Source organism: Brachyistius frenatus, unplaced genomic scaffold (genome assembly GCF_029030835.1).
Source record: "Brachyistius frenatus isolate BFR_SWC_R1_liver_20210118 unplaced genomic scaffold, ASM2903083v1 Contig_27, whole genome shotgun sequence".
Taxonomy (NCBI): Eukaryota; Metazoa; Chordata; class Actinopteri; family Embiotocidae; genus Brachyistius; species Brachyistius frenatus.
This window is the reverse complement of record NW_027210626.1, coordinates 1333694-1351852: the sequence shown is the minus strand read 5'-3', so window position 1 is coordinate 1351852 and position 18159 is coordinate 1333694. Positions and strand designations below refer to the sequence as shown.

The 18159-nt window shown below is 40.6% G+C and overlaps 1 protein-coding gene across 3 annotated transcripts; it reads right to left on the bottom strand.

Moving 5' to 3' along the window:
- Positions 1-126: 126 nt before the first annotated feature.
- Positions 127-17609, bottom strand: slc12a8 (solute carrier family 12 member 8). 3 transcript variants are annotated; one of them, XM_069698515.1, is made up of 14 exons: positions 17472-17609; positions 16743-16877; positions 16412-16549; positions 14766-14957; positions 14358-14589; positions 8400-8513; positions 8083-8170; positions 7568-7655; positions 6316-6462; positions 2899-3553; positions 2722-2819; positions 2493-2610; positions 1412-1472; positions 127-1054 (listed from the first exon to the last, which is right to left on the bottom strand). In XM_069698515.1, exons 2-14 carry the CDS (start codon positions 16869-16871, stop codon positions 886-888), a joined length of 2229 nt encoding a protein of 742 aa, XP_069554616.1. In that variant the 5' UTR covers positions 16872-16877; positions 17472-17609; the 3' UTR covers positions 127-885. The 3 variants fall into 3 exon arrangements, with proteins under 3 accessions (XP_069554616.1, XP_069554617.1, XP_069554618.1); XM_069698516.1 differs by lacking the exon at positions 17472-17609 and adding an exon at positions 16970-17011; XM_069698517.1 differs by lacking the exons at positions 16743-16877; positions 17472-17609 and having other exon boundaries at positions 16447-16530.
- Between the last annotated feature and the right edge of the window lie 550 nt (positions 17610-18159).

The following is an 18159-nucleotide window of genomic DNA, read 5'->3' as shown; positions in this document are numbered from 1 at the left end:
TGCCTGCTTGCAGGTTCCTGCTCTAACAACAAAATATTGAGAGGAAGTGGTTTTCAGAGCCTTGCAGTCAAGCTGCTAGAAAAAAAAAAGTGAAGCCTGTGACACATGCAGTTCACCCAAATTGCATTTGAAATATATACAGCATTTATTTTAAATCACACCAAATACCGTCTAAATTACTTTTTTTTTCATGACTGAGAAAAAAACTGATCTGACGCTCTCTCTTGTGCTGGATCTGCGTAACAACAGGCTGCTGGCAAAAAACCCTTTAATTTGTTTATCCATTCAAATACAGTTTCCAGGATATTTTGTTTTTGATTTGACTATCAGATGCCATAACGAAGTATGTTATATTTGTCATTTTGTTATTTTTAAACCATTGAATGTCTGAAAAGAAGATTCGGCCACCTCTGAAATTTCACTGACAAATATAGAAAGGCAAACATTTTAACAGCCTCAACAAAAGCCTTCAACAAACAATGAACTGAAATAATTTAATTTGACTGCTGTGTCACATGTGCACAGGATCTGAATGCTACATGAGCACTAACTTCTAACAGTGGAGAGTTCCTCAGATTGTGATTTTTCACTCAAAGTAAAAGTTTACTATATTAAGACAAAACTTCCTTTCCTTTTACGCGATATAAACAAAGTCTTAGATACTCTGTCTCTAGCCTCTTATCGTGTCTCTTGATCTCTCATACAAGCACTCACGCTTTGTGCGCCTCTTAGGAAAGCTCAGGAAGTTTCCTTGAACCATCACCGGAAAATAATTTGAGCCACTGAAAGTATTTGTTGAGTCCGACAGAACAACGCGAGACAGATTGAGGCATAAAGTGTCAGGCCGTCCGCGATGACATCTAACTGAGGAAGAGTTGAAGTCAGTCAGTCAAACAGTGGTTGAACCATCTTGTCCGTCCTGATGAATGAGGATTGATGATACGGGTGACGGGAGGCAAAGTCATCATTTTCCTCTGTCAGTTGTTTGGTTTTCATCCCGACCCCTGACAGAGAGGGTGTCACTACGATCTCATCCCGGGGAGATCCTTTTCTCCTAAAATACAAGGAAGACGGTTTCAGATCAAAACTGAAATCGCTGACATTTACAGTATTTACTCATATAAGTTATTCCATATTATGACATAGTAATGCAAGTACTCTTAAATTACAACCTGTAAAGTAGCTAACTCTGGTTTCAGTCTGTGTTTTATCAGTAAGGAGAGATTATTTACTGAAAGTTTTGAGACTTTTGGTTAATAAAGTTTCAATTTGTTGAAAACAACTTTTTAATTGACACTAAAACTACAGATTAAAGTGACATCAAAATTCCGTACTTCGCAGTCACTCCATCATTCTTTAACTGTGACATAGAAACAACATTTTTTATTGTAACAACAAAATCACACAATACCTGCAAATGCTGCTTAATGTTGATTTGAGCCACGTGAAAAAACTAAATTGAGCTGCAATACCTGCAAAATAAACCGCAAACTGTTATGTTATTATCTGGAAAATATGTATGTTTTCCTGCTGCAATAATAACAAATTTCGATTTCCTCAACTTTAACCTATTTAATGTCAAAAGTATCTGAAGATGTAGCGCTGCACCAAATTGGAGTAACCACACTGAGACATATCAAAGTTTTATCGTCCACCTGTGGGACAAATGTTTGACACTTGCAGTGCTTCTGCTCAGAAATGTCATGAGTTGGACAGCTACGGCACGAAGTAATGTGATGAGTTTAATGCACAGTTGCCGGGTGTCCCATCCAGCTATTCTAGAAATCCTAAGCCACAACAGCTGCCGGCCAAAGAAACCGCAAGTGAAACTCCCAGCAGATTGAAACTCCCAGCAGAGTGTAACCAGGTCACATAATGACTGAGCAAAGGGGGACCAGATCCAAACGCTTAAAAGGCCATAATGAGATAATCTAAATGATCTAATGACACATAATCGTGATTCGGGCATTACTTGTAGATTACACTAGAGTAATAAAAGGCCTCAACTTTCACAAGTTTATGGAATATGTTGTATATGTTCTACAAAACCTAAAACAAGTAATAGAGAAGTCATTTCCTCCTTTAGTTGACAGTACTGATTAAGTATCAACAAAGTGTGGAGTGAATTAAGTTCAGTAAAATCTGCATATCATTTATAAAAATGTACTGTCAACAAAGTGCACTGACTGAACAGAAATATCAGACAGAACTTTAACTGATCTCTTAAGTTTAAAGATCAGATTGAAAATCAAACCATAGGACTTGACTGGTGGTGGATACTCAGTCCACCAGAGGAAACATGGATGAGGTCACAGCAACATGAGCTGCTGGTGCCAAGCACAGCACCCCAGTGCAAAGTAAAAAAAAAAAAAAAATCAAATCAGACAAATACAAAGAGTCTGCGACCATCATTTTGCAAATAAAGTTAACTGGAGCTAACGATGAAGCAATGCTCAGTGTCTCTACACAGAATATGAAAAGATAGAAATCACCTGTAGGAAGTCCCGGACTTGTTTTCCCGATGTAGAAGAAGAGCAGCAAGGCGATGACTATGTTTGCAAGGGCATACACCCACTGAATAACAAACATAATCAATATGGAGCTTAATGCCTGGAAGAAAACAAACAATAAGATCACGTCATTTAAATTCTGTGAAAATGATCTAAAAATAAGAAATCAATGACGGTCAACAAGTGTAGACAAAAAATTAAAAAAATCTACCCCGATAAGAGCGATCCAGTGGTTACACAACTTTGCATAAAAGGAATTGTGAATGGGTTGGATTTCAAAGCTCTGGTGTTCTGCTTTATCTCCATCAGCTGAAAGATTTCAGAAACGTATTAAATAACTTCTGTGATGTATACTTTCGTCTAATGTTTAATGGATGAATGTGATCACCTGCTTTGTGACTGTGAGTCTCAGCAGACGAATCAACATGACATATTTTTGTGCGACACTTGACTCGAGGTTGATCTCCAGCCCCGAGCTCCCGGCTTCCACACTGCAGCTCAGCTTCCTCCTCCGGTGGAGCTGAGCTGATCTCATCTCCTTTCTCTTCTGAGAATATATTGCTGTTCAGGTCCAAACCAAAGCTGTCCATCAGCATCTGCTTAGCAGTAGCCTTTCTGCTCTTAGATCTGGTGCCGAGTCCTTGCACGGAGGAGGTCTTTTCAGCTGCAGAATCAGCATTTGCGACAGATGGAAAGATCTGGTCCATGTCCCTGGTGAACTCCAACAGAGTGCCTTTACTCTGAGGACTCTTGCCTCCGCTCCCATAGTTCGGGAGAGTGGCTTCAATCAGCGGTCTGGAGCTCTGCCTGGTGGACCTGCGCTGGTTTCTTTTGGCCAGGACGAAGGAGTCCCTCCTCTCTTTGGTCTGATGCTGGAAAGTCATGGCCACGCTGAAGTAGGAGTAATCGATGAAGCTGTAGGTGAGCATGAAGTTGATGGTGACGATGGGCGCCAGCACATTGACCCCACCGATGAAAATGAAGGCCATGGTCAGCAGGCTGGTCAGACAGATAGCTGCCACTGGAGTCCTGTTTGGTCCTTTCTGTTGGAGAGAGTCATCAAGGTGTTTAGTGACCGCTGCTTTACACATGAAAGTTTATTGTTGCAGCCCAATGCAAGATCAAGACAACTAAATTTAATCATCACCCAGGGAGTGTTATTTTGACCATTTAAAAGCCCACTGCTTCACCTGGAGACTTCATTGACATAAAGCTGAAAACGGACCTCACAATGTTTTGCAGATATATTGGTTTGTAAGTACGTAAACATACGCACATCTTTGGCCTTAAAGTGAACACAAAGAAATGTTTTTCCTATTTCTCCAAACTGAGATATTTGGTCACATCTATCATGTGCCAAAAAAGTGGGTGACAGTTACGGACACAGGAAAAAACATTAGCCCAGAGGAACAGAGTGATACAATGAAAATAAACTTCGTATAAAATCTGAAATTGATAAAACTGTGGATGATGAGGAGCTTCTGCTGTGCCTTCAATTTTAAAAAGTTCAATTTTTATGTTAGATTTTCCAAGAAGTAGCTGTGAACTGACTACCCATTAATGAACTATATGAGTATACTTTATGGTGGTAAGGAGGTTTTACAGTAGAATTTTGGTCTTTAACTATCACTGCCAGTACAGTACCTCAAAAGTTGTGTTTTTTTCACTACAATACTGCTACAAAAAAACAAACCATTTGACAAAATCTTCCCATGACTTCATCGGGCCTTTTTCTGGCTAACCGGACACTGGACAGCTGTGACACCCATCAGAAAGCTATTCCCACTTGTAGGAAAGTATCAATCCTATTTTTTCCATTAATATATCTATACTGAATTTAATTAAAGTCAACAACTCCTCAATAAAGATGAACAATACATTTTCGGGTTAAAGTTAAGGAAAGTGAAGCTTCCACTTTACAACCCAGGAAAAACCACTTAATTGAAACTGATTATCTCGAAATCATTAAATGACAAAAGAAATTCCAAAACAATGATCCAACTGGAAAACTCATTTTAACATGTGGTTGGCTAACCAGTTAACTTTGACTTCCCAGGTCCTACCACAAAGTGTGAGGAGCACTGCTGTGTGCCTGGCGGGCCTCCAGAGCATACAGCGGAGCGGGGCCCTGCCCGTCGCCCTTCCTGCGTTTGTTCTGAGGCTTTGATTTGGGCCAAGATGTCTAGGGCCTCATTCCAGCCTGCTGAGAGAGGTCAGACAATGCTGCCATCCAGGGAAGTCTGAGGAAAACTCGGGTGGACGGGGTCAGCATGTCAACGTGACTGAGTGCACTTTTGCAGAGCAGCAGTGTGTCATAACTCTTTGCTGAAATGAAGTCAGTGCACTCACTTATATGGAGTTCACAGTCTATAATTAGGCAGTCCTGTTAACTGTTTCCTGTTGAGTCCAAACATCACCCCTCATATACATTCAGGCGAGGCACACTTATATGATTACAATATGCCAATTACTGCAATCACTCAGAGATGCCATTTCTATTCTAAACACCACATGACTCGTATCTTAATTACCGAAGAATGCATTCAAAAGAAATTCACTAACCGGGGGAATTTTACCAAAGCTAGACTCCTTGATGCTCCTTTTATGTCGGAGTGTGAAGATGAACTAAATAATGAGTTTATCTGACTGTAGTGTCTAATTTGCAGATGTCTATTTTAATATAACTAGCTTGAAATAAATCCTCAGACAGTCTAAGCCTAACATAACATTTCTAAAGCAAACATTTGTACAGGTTCATACAAAATCCTCACAGTTTCATTAGACTGAGATATTTTTGGCAGCGGCTTGTTCACCACATTTATGAGTTTTTCTTGTCCTGAGATGCACCTCTCATGCAGCGCATGTTTAGATTTATTTAATACAAGGTTTAAATCAGGATTTACCTGTCTTGGGGAAGGAGACAGGATGTGTACACACATAATGATAAGAAGAAGTTAGAAATTCTGTTAAATGTAAAATAAGCAATAAAATCTATGAATAATTTTAACTCAAGATCTCTTTACTAGGTTTTTGGAGATTTCAATCATAACACAGTGTTGAAGGTCTGCTCAGTTGCCATGGCGATAGAGCTCTTAAAAAGCTTGTTAGTAGTTTGGTGCATCATGTTTGAAACCTGTGAAAAAACCTGACAAGTGGACTTTTAACTGGACATTTTTTAGTCAAAGTAATATCAGAAAAGTCAAAGATTAATCATGTTGCCTAAACGATAATGTTTAAAAAGACAAGCCATCAATGTTGGGAGACGTTTTACGTTGTGCTTCTGTACTTCTGATAGTAGCTGTTTCTATAAGAGTTAAATTAAATAAAACTAATCTCAGGCTAAAATTGAGATTACCCATCAACTCATGACACACAGAGAAATTAAAAAAAAAAAAAAGTGCATCAATAGTGTTATCTAAGATCAAGTAAGTATGAAACTAATAATACTCCTTAACATCAAATCATCCCATAATAGTTGGTCAACTGTTTGCCACTCTGTTGCATTGCAGATCCAGTCTAACAATGAATATAAGCAACAAATAAAAACATTTTAAAGCAGTAAAATGTCTCAAAATAAAGAGACATATTAATAAAAATCTAAAGATAATAATGTGGCAACTAAAATTGTTTTAGTTTAGCTCATTTGGGTTTAGAGCATTAAAGTGAACTCACTGGTGCATAAACACACACCCTCGCAAAAATAATCGCAATTGACATCATGGTGACTAGCTAATATTTCTCAGCATGCTGTCAAAGTCCAGACATTCCTCCCTTCATGGCTCCATCCATCCATTCATCCACCCACCCCTTTTCCCAAGAAGGCCAGAGAGGGGATGACCCTCTCTTGGGCGATGCACTGGAGGATCCTGGGTGCCCCGTACAGACCGCCCATGCAGGAAGCCAGGGAGGAGATGTAGAGGCCCAGCAGAAAGAGGAAACCCACCAAGGAGACCTGGAGGAAGAAGGAAAACAAACAGAGGGTGAAATAGGATGGGGTGGGGTCGGGAGCGCACAACAGCTACACCCAGTTCAGTTCCGCTGCAGCCAGCCCCTTATAAAAACAATGAGAACCAACTACTGATGGAGAAGTCAAGGACATTCGCAACTGGCTGAAGTAAATTTAATGATGACAGTTTAACAATTCCTCTCAATAATGTTAGATTAATTTAGTATTAAGTGACATCTAGTCAGGCACTTCGTTTGGAGATGGCTTTAGAAGAACCACTCATTGAGGTCTACACAATCCTTGAGTCGTCTCTAGTTTGTGGCCTGAAACAGATCAACTACAAAGCAAACTAACAACTGAGAGAAGAGCTTAGCTGCTTTAGAAATCTACAAGTGATCAGAATATAAGTGATCTTCAATTTAGATCAATCACTCCCTCCCTCTTTTCATGGCTAAAGAAAAATAGCCATGACCAGCATGTGTTATTGTGTGCAACCATTATCTTGGCCGCATTCGATATAAAATGAACTTGTCACTCCTAGTCTCCCAAACACTGACAAACACAGGGTCTGTTGCTGGGAACTCATAGATCACATTCAAAGGCCCATTCAACAGACACAATTATATATAAACACTGTGTGAAACTGGTGCTCACTTTAGGATAAATACTTTGAGTATTAGTTTCCAAACAGCACTCTTATTTTTATTTTAGCATGCTGTGACTCAGGTACTGGAATTGAAAACTTTAAAGTCATGTTCAAAACAGAACATGAAATACTGAGGTTAGACGGTTGAGATTTGTGTGGTTTTTGAGTGTCACCCTCACACTTGACACATTGAGAATATTCTATGAGCACATCATAAGTGTAACCAACTAACCAATGAGAGATAAGACATGGATACATATCGTCTAATCCAGAACAAGAGACAAATGTCATAGAGCCAGAGAATAGTGAAACCATCACTACATATCAAACATTTAGAGAGTACGTAATTCAAAGAGCTTCAACTAACCACAAGAAACCAACAAAGTGAGGCATCGCAGGGAATCCCCTCACCTCGCCCCTCCTGTTAGAGAGCCTGTGTCACAGGATGGAAACAGAGCAGTTTACCTTTTCTGCTATCAAGAATTCATAGTGCAGAGCTTCTCTGGTGCAGATGGCCCCCAGGAGGAAGACGAAGACCAGATACAGGAACCACCTGTGGGTCACCGACAGTACACCACATGGACTTATTAACAAATGTTCCTTTCTCACATATAATAGGAGACCTGAGTCATTACAGCTTCACATGTGACTGTCTGATAGTACTGGGAATGTGCTAGTGCTCCAGTGAAAGTGGAAAGATAGTGACGTGAGAGTACCTCAAAAATAAAATCTAAACATTTGGACATTACTCTTTTGGATGAATCATTCCATCACAATATATCATATTAAAGTGTAATTAAATAGACCCATTTGTAAGCCTTAGCCTTCCGTTAGTCTTTATTTCTAACTGTATCACCACTGTAGTTACTGTCTGTTTACATGTACTGAAGTTGCAGTCTTGCCCCTTTAATTATGTTGTTTTTTGTTTTTAACTATATTGTCATGTGTGTGCTGGGGGTGGATTTGGGGTGTTGTCATACGAGGTGAAGACTGCTGCCAGCGTTCCCACAGGGATGTTGTGTTCAGGCCGCTGAAGGTCTGAGCTCATGTTGAATCCTGCCATAACCCCTACACACAAGACACACAGAAAAAAACAAGCACACACAAACCACAAATATGTACACAACACACTGTACAATACAAAATATATTTTTACACATCGCCTAAGTAGCAACACAGAATCAAAAGCAGGGCTGGAGTGCTGACATACTGCACGTTTACTATTCCTAGTATGTTACGTTTTTCCTGAAAAACAGAAACGATGGAATCTAAAAGGAGATGTGGGGAGTTTTCTCACCTGTAGCAGTGGGGAAAAAGACCCCAAATACTGTGAAGAAGTTTTCTCCCGGGGTGTAATCTGGCAGCGTGTTACTGCTGAGCAGCCCGGCTGAATAACCAATGAACCCGTGCTCTGGAAGAGGAGGCAACAACATGCACTTCAAACTTCTGACAGGATAACTTAAGAGTGAACAATCAACAATATCAATATATCCACCGTTCTGTTGTGCATCATGTCGGGCTGAATAACTTCAGCCTACAGTGCCGACACCACTGCTGATATTTTAAAACAACTCTCAGTATTTGAGAGAGCAATCTCACCACAAGGTCCATCTAGGTCTAGGATCTGATCCGCATCTGCACATGGAGTTGTCCAGTTGTCATTGTCACAATTTACAATTTCAAGATGACTGAAAAAAACATATCCTCTGTTAGATGTGTTTTATTCATCATGTGACTTAACAACATGAACGTTTTCCTTCATATCTAATGCAAAATAATCTTTTTTTTTTTTGTGAAAACACTTCCTGATAAGAAATGTGCAGATCACATTCTTTGATAAATTTATTTCAGCCTACCAGCATCAGCCTGTTTCTTTTTTAAACAGGGAGAGAAAGAAGAAAAATCCAAAACAGCTTTTTCGTGTCTTCAGTCCAGACTTGGCAACAAATAAAACATTATTTCCTAACGATGTCCTTGAATGTTTACCTTTTGACTCAAAAAATATATTTCCAATAATGAAATTAACCAAATGTTCCAGAATGGTTCCCTCTTTTACACAATGATGTCCAAGTAAGATTGAATTGTTTTGGATTTGACTATCTTGCAATAAATCATTTAAAAAAAAAAAGTAAAAACAACTGTGACTGAAGTGCCAGACTGCAGTTTCTGTTTCAGTTTTGCTAACTGCAAATACAATTTGATTTAATTGCATCACTATCACTGGTGTTAAGTGATCATTACAGTGGATCAGATTGGATGTGCTTGTTTTTTTTCTTTAGAATTTATCCACCATGTTTGATCCAATTTTTATTGATTTATACACTACTTCACCTGGAAATAAAAACACATCACACACCATGGGATTATCAGAGGAAAAACGTACAGTACCCGACGCTCTGTATCTTAAAAGATATTGTAAATTTAGAAAATATTGCGTTGTATCTAAATAGTTAGCAGAGTGCTAAAAAAAAACTCAAACAAATGGACAAATGCATCTATCATGGTCAGAAATGTAATATCACCAAACAAAGCCAACAAAATTGAAGGTTGTAACATGTATTTCATTCCATAAACATGTATGTAGACGACAACAACAGGGAGTGAAACATAATAAAAGGTGCAGCGTCTTCAGACTGGACAGGTCGGCTCAGTCCAGGTCAGTTTGTTGTACATGTGAGGGGAGATTGTTCTGCATTAGTGGGGGCCAGTTAAACCACACAGTCTGAAGGACCCGCCTATGTTACAACACCGGATATTTCCCCCTCGGTTATCTTGCGATGGGAAAGAATGTGTTCTCTCAGATTAATGACATGTTTATTCAAAAGGAAGTCACCACCCTTTTCAGAAGCTCAGCAGCTTCCAAGTACAGAAGAAAGAATCAAAGTGAGCGAGAGAGGGAGACAGAGAGAGTGAGCGTTTTGTTTTAGACAAAAGCTAAAACCCAAAGGGTTGCATTTAGTCTTTGTTGAGAGTGTGCATGCTCTCCACTATATGGATATAAGGAGGGGTAAAAATGAAGATCAGATGGGTCGAGCCCAAACTCTTACTAACGTTGGGACCCGGTGAGATCGCCCTCTGTCCAAACAACCAGAGTCCAACAAATCCAGGGCACTCTGTGTCCATGTCTGCACCAGGAGCTCCCCACCCATATTACAACATCATGCTCCAACATCCAAGTGAGCCGGACCCTGCCAGCTCTCACAACTGTGCTCTCTCAATCGAGGGCGTTCACATGTTCCTAACACTTTTTAACTTAATGGATAAAATGCTCAGATACAACATGGCAACAAGATACTCTCACGCACACAGTTTCACTTTATAGATAATGAGCAGATGAAACGTGTTTGAGGGTCATAGGTTTCCTGTTGCCCCCTGTGGCCTACAGTGCACACAGCATGTTACAAATGGCAGCTTCATTATATTTCACACACGACTTAGAAATATTATTTTGTGTGAAAGTCAGATTCTTACATAGGTCTCTACTTACAATAGCAATAATTTACAATGCAGTTGATATTGTACCTTAGTGGTTTATTCCCAAATCCCAAACTAATCTGAAAGTAATTAAATTCCATTACTAACGGACATAAACCTGGAGGTCTGGTGCCAAAGGACAAAGGTTTGCTTTGCCTGGTGCCCGTCTCATGATGTTTGCCAAATGCAAGCTGCAGCTTGAAACATGAGATCGTCTCATGTTACATTTGGCACCTTTAACTCATCAAAAGGAATTGCATACTTTCGTTTCGTGCATCAGCTTGGGAGAAATTGAACTATAGAACTGATAAATGTATCTACAATTTTGCAATCGATAATCGTGTGAAATGGGATGCTGGTCCTATTTTTGATTTTTCAAACTGTTTTTGTCAATCAGGACCATAGCACAGGGCCGGTATTGAATTTGACCCATGTTAGTGGTGCAGCTCCATTTTGTGAAATTACATATCTGGTGCCAACAGTGTGACGGAGCAGTGCTGAGCCCCAAAATATGATGTCCTATGTAACACAAATTCCCTCTGACTTGACTGATGATCCTCTGACTGTTTCTCACACCACTAGCAGGCTGACATACTTTTAGGGCCACGACTTCACAACTATTGGATGGATTGCCATGAAATGTGGTGCAGATATCAATGGGGTCCAGAGGATGAAGTTTAAAGACTCTGGTGATCCCTTCATGAAATCATGACTTTGCTTTATAAGCCTACGGATCATCCAGGTTTTTGACAAAGCTGCGTGGCGAGCGTTCTAGTTTGCCTATTTGTTGAAAAGCAAGTGTATAGGCAGAGTGGGGCTGCTTTCTGAGCTCGGCATTCCTCTGATACACACTGGAATGTGTAGTCGGATTACATGAGCATCTGAGGCCTCTCCCTCTGTCTGACTGACCTCTCACTCTCCCACACTAACCAGTATAAACTGCTGCACATGGAGTGCAGGGCAGGCTGTGATTTTACAGAGGTGGGGCAGGTCCCACTGCGATGATTGAAAACTATATATTACAGAGAGGATCACAGCGAGAGATGATGTGTCAGTCCCTGGAGGAGCATGAGGCTTCAGATCTCAGTTCCGGCCATCTCCCTTTGTCATTTTCCAAAAATGTGGGTGAGTCTGGTTAACACCCTAAACCCCAGACCCAAGGAGCTCATTACGGCTTCCCGTTCTGTGGGGAATAAGCTTTGACTAAAGAGAGGGTGAGGCGTTGCAGATTGTAATTCATTTCTGCACCACAATCACAACAGTTTGTGGTTAAACTGTTTGGTCGCAAAGACAATACATTGTCAGCGTTACCGACCACACTGATTAATTGACTACACTTAAAAAGCGTATGTGGCTTCTCCTCCCATCAGAGATGACAAAACACCGATTCTGAGCTGTCTTTCACGTTGCAGTCATTCAATTTTTCAGCTTTGCCTCCACCTCTTATGGTGCTGCAGGAAGGACTTGTCACAGTCCACCCTCTCAACAGGTGCATGTGGATGGGGAAATGACTAAGAGTTAATATACGCGGAAAATAATCCCCCGAAATTCATCTTCTCGTGATGTCACCTTAGAGTCATCAGTCGGTCACTGTTCTCATGAATGGCATCACATGGGAGGTCTAGAAGGTTAACTCAAATTATCTGCCAAAAAAAAGGCCAACTGAAAAAATCTCATAGATTCAGTAATGCCCATCCATTTTTGTTGTTGTTGTTGTTGTTGTTGTTGTTGTTGTTGTTGGGAATACAAGTTGCTAAAACTACAGAGGCGCTAAAACCAAGGATGGTAATTTTCTGCCCGATGACTCATCGTTGAGCTCTGAATTTGACCCTCTTTGATCATAAGAGAGGTGGGAAGTAGCCAAAGTCAACACTGTATTAAAAACCCATATTTGCCAAACATGCTGACAAGCCCATATGTAATTAAGGTTTTGAAAGAGTACATTACTTGGCTGACGAGACATGCCATAGCTATGGCAGTGATGGACAATGTTGTGTGAATCCACAGCGATAGCATTGCCAAGTGTACACGGGGGACACGTTATCAAACCACATGATTTTTGGCGGCGGCTACTTTTCCTCCAGGATGTGCCTCAGCGTTCAATGAGTTCAGGCTCATCTGGGCTGTTTCAGCTACGGGACCTGCTGGTCCTCTGCCAACCATGAGGTCACCACAACACACACATAGCAGCTCCTAATTGGAAAAACCTGGAGTAGCCATTATGGCTGGTTCTCCCACAGTTTGTCAGGACGGCAGACTGGCCTCAACCAACTGCGCTATACAGCAGACTGGAAGTCGGGAGGGGTGGAGCAGTAAAAGTCAAGGTCAGGATGAAGGCCTGGCTTTAGTGGAACAGGGGTACCTGAATAACACAGCTAAATCTTGCACAAACAAAAAATCTAGCCTACCATTGGGCAGGTGGCCTGATTCTTTCTAGCAGTTTGGGTAAAAGCAGGGCTATATGTATGTATTTGTGTGTTTTATTGTCTGTTTGTTTTTATGTAAAGTACAGTGAGCATTCTTGTTTCTGAAATGTGTTATTGACAGACTGGCTTGACTTCTGGACCACTTTTCTCTTCCCACTGAACAGGAAGTAGATAATCACTGAGAACAGGAAATGTGGGGAAGGACTTCCTGAAGGCCAACAAAAGAATATAATCTCCTGAAAAAGAACAACATTTCCTCACCACACACACACACACACACACACACACATACAAAAAGAAAAATCTCAATAAATACAGCACCAGTCTCAAACTTAGCTTAAAGTACAACAGAAGGAAAAGAGCATTTTCTCATCTTTCACTGGAGAAAAACTGGTTAACAGTCAAACCAGTCTCAGCAGGATACCAGACTGATAAAATAAGTGATACGACAGCAACACCTACTGGCCTGAACAGGCCATACACATTAACAACTCTGGTCAAGTCAAAAGTTCAGAGGTTCCCAAACTTTGTCTGTCATGACACCTCTTTTCAGCTTCCAAAACTGATAAATTTCACACCCCATCCCACACAAGAACAGTACATTTAATGCAGTTTTATCAAATGCAAACAGTACTGTGGAAACTTGTAACAGTGGAGCCCAGTTTAATCTAACTGATAAACTATCATTTGCAACATGAACTGTTTCTTTTCATACATGTCTCATTAGTTAATGATATGACAGGCCAGTCATGACAGTAAATACTTTCATAAATGGCACCTTTCAAGTACCGCTGCTCCAAAATCATTAACTCATTTACAACAGATGCTACCGATCAAAACGTTGGCATCCTTAAGTAGCTTTAAAGACTCAATTAAAGACAATTCATCAATTAATGAAGAAATGCTTCAATATGCAAGCACAGTCTGAAAACCTATCTGACACAACCACAGCACTGCCTCTGACTTGTAGCTCTCCAGCCAGTTTAAACACCATTAGCTGCAGGTATTTTAATTGAGTTTACTTGGGAGACTAACTCATTTAAATAATCTTCTGTTATGCTTCCTTTTCTTTGATACTGTAACTGGGGTCTGGATTATTTGTCTTATTTTAAAAGTATTCTCAGTGGTTGGGCTGTATTGCTGAAATTTCCTGGAAATATAAACTATATGTCTAAATAACTGTAATTAGTCTAAATGCAGCTTCAGAGTCTAAACACTGATTGATTTAAGGATTATTTTTTGATTTTTAAAAATCCTGTAAAGCGTACTGGACAGATAAAACAACATCTGCAATGATTTAACCCTTCCTACAATACCTTTCCCCCTTAAATCTACATCACTGACCTCAGCCCTACCTGGGTCAAGGTGTGTGAAGGTGCCAATGACAAAGTCCAGAGTGGAGACGGCCAACACAGCCAGCAGCAGCAGCTGGAGTCTGACAATCCACTTGACGCCTGCCAGGTTGATTCCAAGCAGAGCCAGCAGCACTGCGGCTGACATGCAGCGCACTGCCCACTGACTCTGCAGCCCCAGCAGCTCCGCCACTGACTCAGAGAAGCCTGTGATGTACATGGCTCCAGCCACACACTACAGGATGAGAGACGGCATGAAAAGAGACACGAGAAAGGAGGAAGATGGAAATTAAAATGTGCGCATTTGTATAAAATATTTCAGTTATGTTATAAAAGGGGGAAAAAAAAAATCCAACCAAAAAATATTCATATCAGACTTGTCTAGCTGAAAGTCTACATCCTGTTGCTCACCTGTCCAAAAACATAAAGGAGGCCTACAGTGCCCCCCACCCTGCCGCCGAGGACGGTGGAGATCATGGAGTAGATTCCTCCACCCCTAACACCACAGTGCTCACACAGTCCGATCCCCGACATCACCGTCACCAAAGCAACCAACACGACCATGGAGACGAGGAACATCCCGAGCAGCACTCCCGTGTTCCCCTAAATCACGTCAGGAGACATTATGACATAAAGACTCATTACTGCACATATATTTACATCTGTAGCTGTAAACTGAATGGATTTGATGGATGTACAGCTTGGACTACACGTGTCTGCACACCTTTAATTGCTACACTGTACATGCTGAATTGTTTGTATAGAATTCACTAAATACCTGCGAAAGCATCACATTTCTCTCCAATAGTTGTTTTTCTATTTTTAAGTCTCGTATTTTTTTTCTTAACCTGCACACTCATTGTCGACACTGAATTCATCTTTTGGGAAAATAGTCCGTATCTTGGTTGGACCTCACGCTTTTGTTGATATTGTCAATAGCATTGTGTTTAAAATGCACAAACTGGATAAAAACTAAGAAGTGCTACTATGTGCTGCTTTAAAATTCCTATTTATACGAGAAGCTTTACTGTTCTCCAACTACAACTTAGTGACAAGTGACAACTAATTTTAGCCTTGGTGTGAAGGAAAACTAAGGATGGTGGGGAATCCTTAGGGGGTTAAGGGGCCAAACATTAATCACAGTGTCCCCAGCTTGCGTGTGGCCGAGGAAAATTTATGCTCCCTCCTCTCATTGCCAAATATCCCTCAACAGCTATCTGTCAAATAAAAACTACAGACAGGGTATGATGCACAAGGGTGTTAGACTGTCTGCTGAAATCAGCCTCATCAACACAGGGAAACATGTGCTTAGCTAAAAAAAAAAAAAGGTATCCTATCCCATAAAAACAAGCAAGTATTTTCTGATGAGATGCATCTCATTCCAGATAGGAAAACCTGACAAACTATGTCAAACTAACCTCAAAACAGATGCAGCAGTAACAATCCCAGGGACTTTGTATCTGTGTCTCACAGTCACACATTCCTATTGTAGTGCTTAGGACAAACTATCAGGGTTAACAAGGCTAAAAATAAAAAGCCTCACTGGAGCTGAACAGAAAAACGTAAACCCCACACCATTACCAAACACGCGACGAGATACTATCAAGTAAGTGGAAATAAACACAAGAAGTAATCCTTCAATTCTGTTCAAACCATCGGTCCACTTATATAATCAGCCATGCACCGATGTTTACTCACCTCGTATATGAAGCACCAAAGTGTCATCCCACCCAAAATCATGAGTAAATTTACACTGTCCTCATTGCAGTGTCGACCACGGAGTCGCTGTAACACAGTCTGCACTGTAATGCCATGGTGTGTTGTTGTGTTGACAGGATGGGTAAAATAAATTGTTATGCTTAACTGTACTCCAGTCAAGCTCAGGAAAAATTCATCACTACTCTCGTCTTACCACCAAACACCAAGGTTTTGTCAGGTTTGTCACTTTGTGCATTCCTGTATATCTTTGGCCTCTCTGCGGTGCCTCTGACTGGACATGGCTTGGCAATTGGTTATGATGCACAGGCTACAGTAATATATACAGAGTCTCTACTAACCACCAGGAAGCCGGTGCGGAGGAAAAGAACCACACCAAAGATGTTGATCATGCAGGTGGTGAAGACGCCGTCCCAGGTGCCGAAAAGCACCGGCTCCCAAACAAACAGCTGGATCCTCCACCATGGCTGACTGGACTGCTGAAAACCCCAAATACAAAAGCACAAAATATGTTTCGTTCATTTTCAAAAGATCAGCGTTATCATTGATGTTTGAGCAACTCTGACGTTTAATGTCAGTCTTCAAAAATGACAAATACATATTCTTATGTAAATGACAGTATGTCCTGATTAGTCTGAAAAAATATTGGCGCTTATGTGGTAAACATCTTACCTGTGCATCTTCGTGGAACAGATCATGGACATGTGTTTTAGTGTCAGCTGATCCCTCCTTCATCAGTTCTGCCCCAGCCTCCTCCTGGTCACAGGTGTGCGTAGCCCAGCCGACTGGCAGGGTTTCCATCGCAACCTGCAGGTATAAACAGTTGTGTTTAAAAAAAAAAAAAAAATTAATAAGGGACCAAGTTGAGGGTGTGAGGTGAGTTCGTCTTGAAAACTGACAGGATCGCAACTGGTGCTGCTGGTTAAACAGCAGCAGGTACAGCATGAGGACACCCGGACACAGCTGGATGTGCTGTTGACACTGCAGCCTGTCCACAGAACGACAAATGGCGTTTATTTGCGTCACAATTTCAAAATGTACTTGGGCAAAAATCAACTGTTTTGCAGCTGTGGTTGTTTAAAAATATTGGAAAGACCGTTGAAGCCAAACCCATTGAGCAAACTTGACAAAAGTAAAATGTGCTCCAGGGCATATTGTGATTTTCTTTACTCTTAAATTAACCAGTTTCCTAAAAAAAAAAAAAAATTCTGACAGGGAAGTCAAACAAAAATAGTTACAAGTTTTGTCAAAATAAGTTATTGTTGCTTTATGTGCCATTTTGAGGCGCACCTGTGCATTCCGATAGATCTTAAATTGATCCATTTTTGAATGGAGTTTGGCGTGTGACGTTGTTTCCATTCGTGCAGCTTCTCAGCCAAATTTAAGCTATCTAAACCTTACCTTTCACAATCCCATATTATTCCGTGCTTCTGAGGAATAAAAGAAAAGAAAAAAAGTGACAAATCCAATGACAAATTAGTTAATTATTCCTCTGATGAATACAGGCAGTTTATGACAGCGTGTTTTAAGAAAACGTCAGCTGCCTGCCAACAGGAAACTCTGATGTGCTGTCACTGGGTTACCTTTCCAGGATGTGTTGTTACATTGCAGTATTTGCACAAGGATCCTGTGTTGGTTTTGGCAAGCCCTGTGGTGGGGTAAGGTCGACTAATGATTAAAGCTGAAAATGCACGTACTACTTGAATACCTTTATCTTTTTCTTTGTGGAGTTATTTTCTGAAACATGTTTGGATTTTATGATGGAAAAGGACAGGTTTGCAACTTCAGAACAGGCCTGCATTATGTCTGCCTGTCAACCAATCTATTATTCCACCCAACAAAACAGAATATAAATATCTCGTGGAAAAAAAATTGAATAATATTAGGAAGGGTTCTCTAAATGTTCCACAAAAATAACCTTTAAGGGCACTTCAGATAAAGACGAACAAGATCAACACGAAGGTCCAATTCACATTGCTGCGACTTTACCCTGCAACGTTCTCAAACAGTTTCGTCTCATTGCGAATCTTTTATCTGAATTGGGCTGTAGAGAAGGTTCCTCGAACTTCTTTTCCAAGGTTGCAAAAAC